Below are 15962 nucleotides of genomic sequence, written 5' to 3'. Positions count from 1 at the left end.
GTATCTACAAAGTCAGAGAAACAAAAACACAGCACAGTATGAAAGCCTCTCTGAAATGAGTCAGTAGAGGCTTAGTATTTCCATACCCTGATCTGCCTGGAGCTGTGCAATTCCCTGACTGTGCAGTAAGGGTGGATGCCAGCCATTAGTTATATTTTTCTCTACCACATCCCCCAGTTCTGCCCTGGCACAACTGCTGGACACAGGCCACAAGTAAATAAACAGATTTGGAGGATAATAATTACCGGTAACAAATACTGAGCTGAATTGAAGTAAATGATGAACTCAGGGTTTTCCATCACTCTAATATACTCAGAATAAAATGTATGTAGAAATTAGTGGGTTACTATAACTTCCTCTTTTCTTTCCCTTCTTTATATCCAAATGTAAAGATTTTAATGTGCTGCTGTAGGTGAGAAGCATACGTCAACAAGCAAAGGTGCAAAGCTCAGTTCACCCCAGACACAATTTCCTCTTGATGTGTCATCTCTGGTTGATGCTACAAGTTGTCTTATGACTACTTTTTTAAAAAACAAGAAGAGGTTTCACTGAGAGTGTGGTACTTTCTTTTGGTATTACCACTCAATCTCATTTGTCAGCCAGATCACAAAAGCAAAACGGAACTAAAAACACTCACATACAAAACAAAAATCCTCACCTAGAGGTTATGTGCAGCTACAAAGGACTTTTCATCCTTTCTCACATCCTTTCTCTCAACCTGCCTGCTGTGAATCTCATCCAGGCAATTATTTTGCATCATTTAAAGTACAATGTGGAATAACTCTGCTAAACTTGAACTGATGGAAGCAACCAGACTATCATAGCAAGCCTGTGGCACTAGAAAACCAGCAATAAGGCAAAGAATCAATACTTTTAGCTTTATATGGTCCCTCCTGGATGCAATCTAAACAAATAAACAAAACTGAAACAACAATAAAAACTCCAGTCCCAACAAAAAAAGGCTCAAGCATGACATGATCTCATTGTTCAGATGGATTCCTCAATTCTGTATCCCCTGCCTATACATCTTTCAGGAAGTTGTTTTCTGACCATAAACTTTGCAAATACAGCTTGCACTCTGAGGCAAACCCTTCATTTTGGTTTTAATAAAGCACAAACGGGGAACTTTGGTGCCTAGGATATTTTTCAAAAGAGAAAACAATAAAATTCATGTCTTAAAAAGAATCAATTCTTTCTACATGGTACAGCATTAGAATCAAAATACATAACAGATTTAGAGATCAGAAGTGGTCAATGAACTTCATGATGGGGAGGTAAACAGGAATTGGATGGAGCAACTACACACAATACCCTGTTCCCATCTTTTAATCAAACGGGCTACGTAATTTCTGAACTTCCATAACTTTCTTCTCAGCAAATCCTCAACTCTCCCTGACTCATGGTGGAGCTTTTGGTATTACACGACCTGCAAGCCATGGGCTTCTGGTTTGGTGTTACCACTTCTCTGACTCACTCCTGAATTTCCTCTGGGGCAAACCAGATTTTTTACTCCTTCCATTCCCATTCCCTCTCCTGCTCTGCTCACAAGATTTATTACCAAACTCTAGAAAAACTACTATGGAAAATAAAGTTTTACATTTGTCCATTGGGATAATTAGCCAACTGGAGCATTTCAGGATGTATTTTGGTATTATTTTCTGTTTCCACTGTTAATGTATGTCTGCAGGTTTTGTATCTGGTTTGCCCACAAGACCCAAGAAGTGATGGATAGTAAAAGCCTCTGGGACTTCCTGTGTACCACAGTAACAAAGAGGAGTTGCCATGAAACCAATCTCTCTAACAATAAATGTATGCCTTGCTCTGTGCAGCATCGCTTCCTACCCACACATTAAAAACATCAGGATGGCTTTTTTAAGTCTCTTTCGAATGGATATTTCATTCTGAAGCAGAATTATACCAAGTTAATTACACAGACTGGCTAACATCTGACAGCTTAGAACTGAAAGCCTTCCCGCAAACGTCAGCACCACTTGAATTGCAAGCTGACACTCTCCAGTTTGGGAATCTGGCATCAGTCTCCAAATACATTTCCAGTAGAATGCGTTATTTGGCTTTGCTACTGGCAGAGATGGACTCACTCAGAAACTGACCTAGAGTTTTCAGAGAAATGAGCCTTAGGGTTCATCTTAACTGAACCATAAAATGGAAGTGGTGAATCTCTGCAAGTTGCTGCCAGGGTCCTGCTAACACCAGGTGCCCAGATGTGACTGCCAGGATGGACAGTTACTGCAAGAAACAACACTTTCCCACAGGAAAAGTCCAGGATGTTGTAGATTCTGCTATGTTCATCCTGGAATGAAACAGCCCTGAAAAACCAGCGCTCAGCTGGATATGAGGAAACTCTACAGCCCATGTTGTACAAGCATATTCAGAGTGTTTTGCACTGCCAAGCCTCTTACCAACCCCTGTGGACTTCACTGGCTACCAAAAATTATGGTAAGCAAGAAACAGATCCATAAAGCACATCAACACAGTGACAGGGGCAGGATTACAACATTGGTGTCTTGTTCCCTGTGGCATGCACAGTCCACGAGAACAAATTATCTGACATTACTGAGCTACATCCTCCCTCAGCCAGCAACCACCCTGCTTGTGTTCTGGGAATGCCAGTGAAGAGAGGAAGTAAGTAATACAGCACTGGGATAGGTGTAATTAACAGTCTCATTAGCACTGCTCATTTAAACCATTGCAGAGCAGCCACTATCAAAAGGTCAATGAGAAGGTGATGTCCCACAGGTTCTTCAGTCTTGTGCAAACTCGAACTTTGGACCAGCTGCAGAAAAACTGGAAGCTCACCTTTCCTCCTCAGACAGAAGCTGAGTCTCCTTCCCATACCAGTCCCCTGCACACGTGAGGGCTCACTGCCAGAGGCTGCACACATCCTATCCCCCTAAGGCTACTTCCCATGGGTATTAACTGCTCAACGGGCCCAAACATCTGCCAAGGGGCAAAGCGATCACCAAACTGGTTCAACTACTGCCTTAACTGGAAAGCCAGCAACTTCCTCAACTGGGACACAAGTAGAACACCAACAGAAGGGATTAACATTCTAGCAAAAGTGACATACCTGTAGTCCACAACACTATGACAGCAGCCTGGCACTAGCCAGACATGGTAATTTCACCTTACTTTTATCAATTTTGAAATTTGAAATTCGATAATAAAATTATGTGGGGTGATGAAGTTATTTTTAAATTCACTACAGCAAAGTTTCCCCAAAAAGCAGAAACCTGCTGCTAGAAAGAAACAATCTTGATTGCCAATTCAAGAAAATGAGTGTTGACTTGGTAAAGTTGTTTGATATGCCCATCTCACAAAGCCTACCCCGGCTTGACACTGAAGGGCTAAGGTTTCCAGGAGAAAAAAACAGTAAAAAAATTCAGGCTACTGAGGAGAAACACCGTTCTTCAACATAGTACATATTCACTAACTTAGTATTCTGGGTTGCCTGATAGAGCAATTACATTCCCCTTTGCCCATCATCAACATGTTTTTTTATATACAAAAGTGTTCTTCATTCTGTCTTCCGGGTTAAGTTACTATGAACTGTTTCTGCAGAGCTAATATAAAAATCTAAAAACATGAATTGGTGGACTGAGTCACTGAAGTCACTCATACCAATGCTGAAGTATTTGCCAGCATCTTAGATCAAGTCAATTGTGGCTAAGCAGGGATAATTTTATACCAAAAGGCTGTAGTGGAACTGGTAGGGACTGATATCCTTCAAAATATACCAACAATCTTCCAACCACACCTGTGCCAGTCTGTTATCTCTTTTTTTTGGTAAAATTAACTTCAGTAGCCTGCAGTTAAAAGCTCCTCACACCACACAAGGCTATTCCTGCAAGTCTTGAATGGCAGCCTTGATTAAGGATACACCAGTGCTCATGGAGTATTGCAAATTTGCATATCCTTCCACATGCAACATGTGCACAAAAGATTTTGTTTATCTGCACTTAGGGTAATTGCATGTCTCGATGTCTAAAGAACTTATTATCACCAGCCTTACAGCATGAATGTATTAACCATGTTCAACTGACTAATTTTCCTCCAAAATTACAAGTGTATGCAAGCCAATTTGACTCAACCTGGCTTCATGATCCTGCTACCAACACTACAACACGCCTGGAACACCAAAACAACTTGAAATTCGAACAAATTATCTGACAGGAATTAATTTTTATAATTTAAATTTTCCCTTAGGGATATGGATGTTACTGAGACATTAAAAATAAAATCAAACAACAAACCAGCAGACAATCTGGACACACGGCATTCAGACTGCCTGCCAGCGGTTGGAAAAAAAGAACACAAGACATGTAAGCAGACAATACTCTTCAGATTATTTGAGTATTAAAAAGCCCCCAGGCCAGTAGTTCCCTATCATCAAGACACATCAGCATCAGAGTTGAGAAGAACCCAAACCAACAAACTTATCAGCTTGTTACTTATTTTTACTACTAGGCTGATTACTTCAAGATCATGCAGCCAGAGCTGCTGCATGGAGGGTGGAAGAACCATTGGCCCCAAGAGCTGGAAAGAGGAGGAGGCAGGGACCCAAAGGGCAAGAGGAAGCCTGGGCAGCAGGGAACCACTGCTCAGCACTGTGTGGTCATTAAAAAAAGAGCACTTCCCATCCTTATGACAAAGACCATCCTTCCCACCAGTGAAACAGGATTGTTCCTTGAGTGCTGCTGAAGCCCCAGGCCATGGCACAGTGTCCTCTCCTTGCACACTCCCAGAAGTACAGACACAGAGGCTCTGTGTAGCCAGAGCAGCAGTGCAGGGCTTCCTGCACACAAAGCTTTAATTACCCTTATCTCACAGAACTTCAGCTCCCTGCAGCCAAGGCAGTGACCGCTGCCAGGAGATGGCAGCTCCTGACAGAGCAGAAGGAACCATGACGTGCTGCCCCAGCCAGCATGGGGACCCCAAAACCCACAGGTTAGCTGAAGCAATATCATTCTTATTTCCATCCTAATAAAAATGGGGTCTAAGCAACAGAGACACTTTATTTCCTAGCTTCAAAACCAGACAAATGTTTTGGGTTTTTTTAATGAATGACCAAACTCCATGTAATACTGTTACACGAACCATGGGTACTATTTAATAAAAGGACAAGTCTTATTTTAGGCTACCCCACAGAATCACAGAATTACACAATCAGCTGGACTGGAAAATGCCTATGAGATCATCAAGTCCAACCTGTGACCAGACATCACTATGTCAAATAGACCATAGCACTAAGTGCCACATCCAGTCTTATCTTAAACACCTCCAGGAACTGTGACTCCAGCTCCCTGGGCAGTCCATTCTAATGTCTAATCGCCCTTTCCGCGAAGAAATTCTTCCTACTGTATAACCTGAACCTCCCCTGGTGCAGCTCAACGCTGTGTCCTCTTGTCCTGCCACTGGTTGACTGGGAGAAGAGACCAACCCCCACCTGGCTACAACCTCTTTTCAGGTATTTGTATAAGGTCACCCCTGAGCCTCCTCTTCTCCAGGCTTCTTCTCCATGGAACACAGACTTATTTTCTTTTATCATTACTTCATAACTGATCTTACCTTGAGGTGACATATGGGCTGCCCAGGGAGGTGGAGTCACAGTTCCTGGAGTTGTTTAAGATAAGACTGGATGTGGCACTTAGTGCTATGGTCTATTTGACATTTTTTTTGGATCAGAAATTTTCCTTACTGTAATTCTACCGTCTGGCCATTGTAGGAATAGCTTCAGCAAGGCCACCAGTTTCTAAGGTGATTTGGCCAGATTAGACATGCAGCTAAATGAGACTTTTGAAAAGCATTTCAGTTGGAGTCTGGAACAGATGTACAAGCAGAAATACCAGTGCATGGAGCTCTAGATGAGGTCTCCAGAGAACAGTTCTGTACACAGCCTTTCCATCCACCAAGGTCCAACTCTATTTTACCTCACATTTTAGTTCTGGCAGATATGCAAAAAATAACAACCCTTACATATTCTCTGGAGAACATTTTCATCACTTTGTGCAGCTATTACCCAGGTAGAACATGCAGCAGCACTTGGACCAGTTTGCACCCATATCCCATGCAGAGACAGAAGCTAAACCTGCCCCTGTGTTTGTGCCAGACCCATTAGACACCCAGTGCCTTGCAAACCTGGCTCTATGCAGGAAGCTTTATGGGGAGAAAAAGAGGCAAAAAAGCTTGACTTTAACAGTTTTTAGGCAACTGCAGTAGTAAATGTCCAGCAGTATTTCCATCACATTGAAGCACAATTATTACACTTCATTTTTAATAAACATAAAATTATAGTTTGAAAAAAAATCTTCATTATTTGACTGCTTCTATGTAATCACTTGTGTGAGAGACAGACAAAGCTTTGCCAGTTTGACTGAGTTCTGAACCCTAAAGTCAAGGCCTGCCGAAAAGACTGGCAAAACACTTCAATCCAAGTCACATCCTCCATCCCACTCCCAACCTCCCTGGACAACCCACTCTGAGCAACACAAAAGCAGCTCCATGATGAAGTGAATATTCCAGCCACAGGAGAGCTTCTTATGGTACTGGAATACAGTTCTGTGCAACCACTAAAGAGGGGAACTTATTGTCAAATACTTAAAAAAACCTCAATTTTTAATTTGTACAAGCCATTCCCTAACATAACGAGCAACGACTGCAGCAACAGCCAAAAAAATAACTTTCCTTTTCCATGATCAAAATGCTCCGGATCACCCATTCTTTTTAAACTGAAGCTGCACAACAGAATTGATGCATACTTAAAGATAATGCTTCCAAAGCTAAATTCGAAATCTTCTCTTTCGGTGACACTGTCATGATTTCAGAGTCTGCTATAAATTAAGAAAAGCATTAAGAGAAAAATTTTTGCTCTGTGAAAAATGGATTTTCACGTTACAGCATAAGGCCAATTCTTAATATCATAAAAAATTACCTCAGTCTATTTGACTGTAGCAAGGAATTACAATTAGCAAATAAAAAGAATGCTTTTTTCAAAGGTGAAAGCTTTTAATTATACATGTAGCAATATGGAACTATTAAGATTCTGTTTGAAGTCAGTTTAACATTATTTTTTAGTGAGAGGTGGCGGCTTTTTTTCTAAAGCTGAATTGACCCATCATTACTGCAACATCACATTTACTGTAAATGCAGCTTTGAGAGTCTGCAAACTACTCACAGCATTTGGAAAATGAAAGCCATCACTGAATGCTGCCAGAAAGTCAGAGAGAGCAAGGCCGCCAAAGCAGAAAGCTATTTCCATATGATTCTCACAATTCTAAGGACTTGGGCATAGCAAGCAACCTCCATTGAAAACAAAGAGCTGCAGATCTCTGCATTTGGGGAGGCATTGTTAAACAGAGGCTAGGCGATGTACAGTGCCATCCTATCTGCCCTGAACACAGCAAAGAAACTGAGCAGAATGCAATTTAAACAAAATAAATAAAAAGGCAAGTTCTTTTGCTCCATGCAAAGTCCTTTTGCACAGGTGGATAAATAACCTGTATTTTTCCTGGTAGAGAACAGCATCAAGACAACTTTTCCAATGGGCAGTCCAATGTAGAAATACAACTAATGTTTACTGAAAACACAAGAAAAATAAACATGTCATTTCTGCCACTGCATGAATTAAATTCCTAGGGGAGGCTGTAAAAGAAGAACTTGCCATTCTGCATCTCTACAGATACAGATGATCTTGCACATAAATGCAGTAAACCACAACATCTAGCATATGACTTGATATTATGTGTTTGCTCAGCTGTTTTCATAAAAGGTAATTTTCTCAGCTGCTCCTGACAAGGCTCCTTTGGATACAAAACATTTATCTTTACAGTGTATTTACAGAAATCCAGTCAGTTTCTAGACAGCTACACTAAATAAACAATAAACTGGTCACTGGTGTAAGAATTCCTCAAAATTTAAGTGCTGCTTTTCCAACCTCTGGCATCTGTCAGAAGGGTCAGCAACAGGAATCTGGTGTGAAAACAATGTTTCTGTTTTCCAGTCCAGCTGCGTCAGCCCACCCAGATCTCGAATGTCACTGCTCACACCTCAAGCTGAACTGTCACCAGAGGGTAGCAGTGCTCATCTCCTGAAACAATGACGACCTGGATGGGAAACACTCTTTACCTACTTGAGGTCTGGTTGTTGCTTCCCCTGTTCAAACTAAGGGGTTCCCAACACAGTCACTCTGAGACAGCATCACTATGAACACCTTTGAGACAGAACCCCCAGGCATGTGCCAGGCATAATGCCAGCAAGTCCAAAGCCTGATGTTACAGTTTTGTAATGCAAACAGGAGAGCTGAGGGACTGTCACTGCTTTTCATTACAATTCTACTGTCTTTAAAACTCTGGCACTGAAAATTCAGTCCAGGCTGAAGATTGGCAGGCAGAAAATCCTTGCCCACAGCAAGGAAGGAGGGAATGTTAAATCTGAAACCACGGAAACCACAGAGGCGAGAGCTGAGCCTGGGCAGCAGGTGTGTGTGTACACCTGTGTATGCACTGGAGAGAAGGATGCAGAGTGACTGATAGAAGAGAATAGCTGGAAGAACTGTCCAAAGATAGCACAAATCTAGAACATCCAGAAACATGTACTTCTTGACCACAGGACAATCTGTCTATGCTGGATCAAAACTAATTGTGAAACAGTTTGTTTCTTCAGAAGGCACAAAGGGAAATCTCGCTCCTCTAGCTCAAACATACAGAACTATCTGGCACAGGAATAAGCAAGATGGATGATCACCTTGGCTCCTGAAACCCCCAGGGGTCCCACAGGGGAAAATGCACAGCACTGCACTGACAACAGCACTTACCATTTTATTCTATACAGTATCTTAGAGGTAATTCACAGATTTAAAGAAAGCCTGATGCAATGTCAGAACACACTGAATGAGGGGTTCAGATCTCAAACTCATCCCCTTTGGGGCTTGTCTGAAGTTCTGGTTTTTCAAGCTTTTCTTGGCATGGATAGTTTTCCAGTAGGAGGTTGAGGAAAGACTGCTGGCAACATGCCTGTCTCTCCCTGCTTCTGCATGTGCCAGGGAAGGTCTGCATGACACTGGAGAGTAACTAAATCACACAGAAATCGACCCAAATACAATCGATGGAGTGGGCACCTGTTACTCCCCTCCTTACTCGCTTTCCAAGCTTTATTTTAGAGCTTATGCAGTGCTGCCATTTCCCAGATTTCATTCCCACCTCTGCTGCTGCTTTCTACATGCTCACATTTGATCTGGATAATCAAGTTATCAATGAATGAAATAAAAGCCTCCACCTTACATTAGAAGAGCACTACAGGTTTAGGCTAGAGCTCTTCATCCATTAGCCAGAAATCTACACCTTTCCCAAATTCCTTTCATGTACAGAAATGTTCTTAACATCAGTGTGAAAACAATGCAATCAGGACACCTTTTTTTTGAAGGGGGGTGGGGGGAGGGAAGATAAGAACTGAGACTTGCAACACAGGATGGGTGGGGAAGTTTTTGTTCCTACTATTGGTCTCAGTAAAAGCTTATTCTGTTTACTCCCCAGCTTAAATCTGAAGTCTTATTACATTTCACTAAACAATCCCACATTGTAATAAAGCAGTCGGCTTTCCTGCCATGATTGATAGACTCTTTGCAATTATTTAAGGGGAAGGCACATAATTACATACAGCTGGATTAGGCTGATCAAATCCCTGTTAGCGTCTGTCAATAATAAGACAGTGTGACATTAATGTAAACTAATTTAAATGAAGAAAGTTTAATTAAGACTTAATAAAATTACAAACAGAAAGAAGAAGGTTTTGCACAATCTAACCAAAGGGAATTCCTCAGCAAAGGCACTCTATAAACACAAACCTGTTTTGCCTCATCAGCTCTGCAACACTGGTTCTTGCACCACGTATTTATATATTCTTATTTACAGTTCTACTGCCAAGACCTTCTCCCAGATCAAAAACTTGGAAGCAAAAGCAAATGCTGTGGAGCCATGTGTTAACAGGGTCCATTATGAGCAAGCCCAGGTAGTCAGGAAAGGATGTCTCAGAAGTTCTTCTACAACACTCAGCAAACAACTATTGATCAGTACCACAGTTCAACACAGTACTGTACAAGTGACCTCCTTTTAAAGCACTTACCAAGACCAAAACATCACCTTCCCCTATGCAACACTAGTCCCATTCACCTTTCTCATTTAGTCCCTTTTTCACTCTGGTTGTTTTTAAAGCAATCTGCTACATTCACTGCACTCTCAGAGTCATCAGTGATACAGGATACTGCATTAACCCCAGTAAACTCAGTGCAAAACTAAGCTTCACTCCCTGATGCAGTTTTCCAAGGGGAGTCATGCTTGTGCACTGCCTTAGCCATCCTTCTCCTGCAACTCCTAAGGCTGCAACTGATTTCCTAATGATAGCTTAAAATACACTGAATGCTTGGTATAAGCCCAGGCATGCAGGGCCAGGGAGATCTGGGTATGGATGCCAGAAGTCCAGTTGTCTACAAGTGTTCCCTTTCCCCCTTCACTCAGTGATAATGATTCATTCTGCATATCCACATGTTATCACCATTTCCAACCTTGCTCTTTCTGTGGCAGGCATTTTCCATTTTCCAAGACAGTGACCCAACGAGAAGGGTGCAGGACCAACACTGTGCCACTGCAGCCCTTCTCTCCACCATCAAGGATGCCTGTGCTTTGTTATTAAAAGCTAGGATAGCAGATCTTACACAGAGCAATCCACTCCTCCCCAACACGCTCATTTTCCCATGCTAAGATTTCCTGGTATGCTTCCCTGCCAAATTAAATCAATTTGAGTATCTCGTTAAAGAAAAAAAACATTGCAGATTTTGATCTATTTTTATTGGTCTGCCAGTTGAGCCTGTTGCTCTGATCTGGTTTACTTGACGATTCCTTGGCTGCTGTGCTCAGCCACTTCTCTGTGGAGGCCCTAGTGTTTCAAGAATATTAGAAAGTTCTCAATAAGATACAGGATCCTCACCATGGCCTTATCCAAAAAGGCCGCAAAAATTCTGAACGAGTCAATTTCACAAACATGAACGAATTCTGAATGAATTTCCTTCAGAATTAGGTCTTGTCAGCTGGGAGAAGAAGAAGAGGGAAACAAGGAAAAACCTGAGAAATAGAAGTCCTAGAAAGGATTACAGTGCAATCTCCTGGAAAACATATTAAAACTCAATACCATATTAAAACTGATGAAAAAAATTAAGCCCTCCTGTGTTCAATCACATCCATCCAAAGCTCTTGGCCAACCACTCCATGCTAGAGACAAATCACTGTTAGATAACCTTTTCTGAACAAGTCTATCACTTATTTTAGTTTATGTTCTGTTTCCTTTGGCAGCACAGCTATTTAAGTCATCCTTCTAATCCAGAGCCTCTGGTAATTTTTCTTTTCTGTTATAGGGCAATTCTTCAAAGTATCATAAAGGCAAATTTAATAAGCACCTCAATTTGTATTGCTTTCTATTTATAATACTGCAAGCACCTGCTGCTGCTGAGATCTAAGCACATATCTATCTATCTTACTCTGCACAGACTGATTTGGATTAATCTTAATAGTTTCATATTTTAAAGCAATTTCATGAAATATTGCTCCAAGCTGCTGGGTAAATTGGTGGTTTTTTTTCCTCTTTGGGGTGTTGCTTTTTTGTTAGGTTTGGGTTATTTTTTTTTTCTTCTTCAGTGTTTTGTTTGTGGTTCTTTTTGTTTGTATTGTGGTACAGTTAGTTCTCCTCACCCCACCTATTTTTATTAAGATAATGCTGACCAGCTCTTAAAAATATAACTTATTTTGCTTCCATGTTTAAACCAGCCCCATTTGATATGTGTATTATATCTATATATATAATTTTACTGGAATATTCAGTAGATCACTCTTGTCAATTCAACAGCAGACACTCAACAATCAAACTAAGTTGCTCCTAGAACCCCAATAGTGGAAGTCAAGTCAGCACTGGGGCTCACGGATGGTTTTGGGAGCTGTGCATGTACAGGGAATGAGTGTTTAAAGGTTCCTGCCATGACCCAGTACAAGTAGGGTTTGAATCACGTATTATTTGACCTTCTCTCTAAAGAGGGATATATTAGTTTTTAATCTTATCCAAGTGCCTGCAAACACCAAGTGACAGCTAAGGCTACACAGTAGAGAAGTTAAGTCCTATGTCTGACCTTTCAAGAGGGGCTGAGGAATCATGTCCTTAGGCACCTCTTCAGAGTCTGTCTTCCACAGCTTACAAACAGAATATTAATGGCTGCACCCTGGGCTGTGGACATCCTGGTATCTACAACATCAACACCGACTGCTCTTGCTGTTATTTCATTTGACAAGATGACAGATAGGAAGTTTAATGCAGTGGGGGGAAAGGAAGAAAAAAGTTATGATGCAGCGCAAGTAGGTGAGCAAGATAATGAAGCCCAGCCAGAAAGTGCAGGAGAGGCCTCCTAGTGCACAGAAAAAAAACGGAACAAAATGAAAACAAAGACAAACCAGCGCACAGAAGAAAAGCTGCATGGAAGTAAAATACTGAAAGAAGTGGATGGAAGGGTCCATCCATCAGAGAAGACAGACATCAGTGACAGGTCTCACCTCTGCACTGTGTGTCTTTGCTTTCAGTGGCTGACAGCCGAGGTTCGTACTTCTCAGCTATCTCTTGCCTACAAATTTAGGTGTGATGGAGCAGCCTCTTCCACAAACAGTCAGGAGACCTCATGGAAGACTTCACAGGATACTCTGCAGACAATTTAATCTCAAGAGTGACTCTCATTCCCATAAACTCCTACTCCAGAGAGGCTGTGCTGTTTGACTCCCTGCAGTCTATAATACCGGCTTTATAAGGTAGCATTTTAAGTATTCCCATTAAAAACACACCTCTTTCTCAACCAAAAGAGAGTCTGATTGGTGTTTTTATTAACTCTAATCATGGCAAGATTGCTGTTAACCTCATGACAAAAGCATGCTCATGAATGTGTAAAATAAAGTTTCCAAAACTGTTTTTAACTGCATTTGTTGGAAAATTAAGCAAATAGAAAGGCTCGGAGACAGGAAACATCATTGCAAGATAATCAGTAGCATGCCTTCCTCTTACTTATCAACAACAAAAGCCAATACAGACATCATCTTGGGAATCCATTTTTAAATTTTCTCTTAACATGAGAAGATGACGATAGAGATTTCCTCAGAAAATAAACGAGACACAGGGAGACCTTGCATGTAATTTACAAAGAGGAGATGCCATGTATCCTTCATCTTCTGGCTGTGGACTCCAAATTACTGTCCCAAAACATCTGTAACCTTCATGTGTTCTCATCTTCTTTCACAATTACTTCTTCTCATGTGGGGAGGTCTTGAACTTTTGCAACAGCTATACTGAGTAAATCAGCTATAAACAGACATGCTATTGATACTCCAAGCCAACAGCTAATCATGATTTCTAGTCTTTCAAGCGAATAGGACAACTTAAAATGGCAAACATTGCTCTATCTACTCATCCATAAATTAGGAGTGACAATTGCAGATTATTACTCATTCACTCAGAGCGTTTGTTTGGCCCTGAGAGAACTGGCTTTATTCCAAGAGCTAGCAAACACTGGTTAATATACATGTAAATGTTTTATTTCTCTTGGAGTAGGCAATTTCACAAAATGAAATACCGAATTAAAGATGACCTCAGTCCTTCTGCTGATGCCTGTCTCGGATGCAGTGCTGCTGGAAGCCTTTGCAAGCTTTTTCACACCAAGTCAACAGGGAAAAAGACACCTTTTCTTTTCAAAGTGAGACAATTTCACTGTGGAAACATGAAAGCTTTTATATAAATATTAATCACCACATTTGTCCTGGAGTTAAGTGGATGGAGACTGGCTTATATAAGGTTGCAGTACTGACTTGAAAATAGTGAGTGAAATGATTCTGTAAATACTGCTCCAAACAAGCTGTTCCTCTATACAAGAACTGTAGTGCAGGAAGTAGACTAGCAACCTCAATATTTAATCCAAGGGTACTATAACATAACACTTCACTCCTGAGAGTGAAGAAGAGGAATTTTGTCCTTTGAATTTCTGGTGTAAGTGTAAAGAAAAGGAAAATATTAATTCCCTCCAAAACTGTAACTAATTTGAACTGGGAAGAAAAGACGACACTAAGAAAAGGAATGGAGGTTCAGCTCAGAGGGGGAAATAAACTAAATATCTGAGCAGAAAACCAGGCAGTGGCTTAACAGAGCCTCTTACTAACCAGACCAAAACCTAAATATTCTAAATAATACCAAGTGTACTGTACCCATACTCCTGGAGCATGTGTCTCCAAAACCCAAGAGAATCAACAAGTACATTCTGTGCATTCTGAGGTGAGGACACCTCAAAACACATTTTGAGTATACACCACCTCCAGCAGGACTCTGAGAACCATCTTTTTTCTACAAAGGGCTGGAGGCATCAGATCTGCTTACTCCTCCTATGATACAGGCCATCAGCCATTGCTTATGCCTCTTTCCCAGAGAGAAGCAAGATTTCTTTTCACAAATTAACCGAGATTTGAAACTAGAACTACAACTACAAAGCAGATTTCTGAGAACAGGGAGAGTGAAGCATAACTTCTTATCTATCATGCTGTACCACAGGTATTACCTCACTTTCCTTGAGGGCAAGCTGAAGTTTCAATCAGCTGAGGATGCTAAAAACAGATCAAAATTGTTCATAAACCTAAACAGAAATGACACTATTACTATATTTCAAAACAGCAAGTATAGAATGAAATACAAAATAAGGTACAAAGTATGGCTGAGATCACAGTAACTTAATGGAACCCACAAGCAAAGAGCATACCACAATTAAGAAACCTCCAACTATCAAAACTGCTGCAGTCTAAATTCACCCCCTCTGAGTGGAAGGAATAGAAGATGAACAAACACTGATGGGAAGCAACCACCAACAGATGACACCTTCAAAAGACTCAGGACTATATTTATGTGGCAAGAGCTGATGAAAAGTTCAGTTCCCATATGGCAACTCATGTTGATTGCTATTGCAGTGCTCCACAGGTTTCATTCAGCCAGGTCTCTCCATGGACACAAACATCTATGCATACAGAAGGAACACCAGATCTGTATTTTCTGGAGAAAAAATACATCAAAAACTGCAGACATTAGAACTTCCTTCTTCACATTCTGCATTTTAACAGGAAAACAATTTAGACTTTACAGGCTACTGCATTAACTAAAGCTACTTTTGAAATATTTTCCATTATTTCTTCCCGAAATACAGGTTTTTTTCTTCTGACCTGTAGAAAACTACTGCTGGAACAAGCACACTAACTAGTACTTGACATTACTTTGCTTTGAAACTTGAACCTAATGCTGCACTTTTCCATGCTGCCTTCATACAAAGCACACTCTCCCCTCTCTTGTGTGCTACTCCTTACATGGCACCTGGAGATCTCACAAGGAAACCTGCTGGAACAAAGGGCAACACAACAGAACACGACAGTGCTGGCCTCAGTTCTGAAGAGGATTTTAAAATTTATAACAGGGTCTCACTTGGGCGCTCAGTGTTCTACGTGGCTGAAATGAATACACAAGCCAGGCGGAACTGCAAGAGAGGCACCTCTATAAAAGGCGACAGCACTATTTCAGATAAGCCACCAGTTAGACATCACTGATTACTACACTGGACAGAGATTTTAACTCACCTAGAGAGCAGACAGCTAATCGGATTTCTTAATGGGCTTCTCTCAGTTTCACTGGGGCTGATGCGTGCTGCATACAGGATTTGGAATGAGATTTTTCCCTGAATAGCACATATTGTTTTGTTACGGCATTCTGTTATCATCTTGGCTTACGCTTATATATAAAATACCAGATGTAAACTACATGAACAGTCATTAAGAGGTTAATCATTAAATTCAAGCTATGCCAAGGTAGCAACAAAGCCGACCTCTTGAATAAATTGA

General features: G+C 41.0%; 2 protein-coding genes across 2 annotated transcripts in view; one reads left to right on the top strand and one right to left on the bottom strand.

Moving 5' to 3' along the window:
• The window catches only part of DEUP1 (deuterosome assembly protein 1), a 63751-nt gene extending 48636 nt beyond the window's left edge, over window positions 1-15115 (top strand). The window contains 2 exon segments of the mRNA XM_058856141.1: window positions 13648-13772; window positions 13774-15115. Coding sequence (XP_058712124.1) covers window positions 13648-13772; window positions 13774-13905 — 257 coding nt within the window. The 3' untranslated portion in view covers window positions 13906-15115.
• The window catches only part of SMCO4 (single-pass membrane protein with coiled-coil domains 4), a 29804-nt gene that overhangs the window by 3040 nt on the left and 10802 nt on the right, over window positions 1-15962 (bottom strand). The window lies entirely within an intron of this gene.

The sequence above is a fragment of the Poecile atricapillus genome, chromosome 1, assembly GCF_030490865.1.
Source record: "Poecile atricapillus isolate bPoeAtr1 chromosome 1, bPoeAtr1.hap1, whole genome shotgun sequence".
Classification (NCBI taxonomy): Eukaryota; Metazoa; Chordata; class Aves; order Passeriformes; family Paridae; genus Poecile; species Poecile atricapillus.
This window is presented reverse-complemented; position numbering and strand designations above follow the sequence as displayed.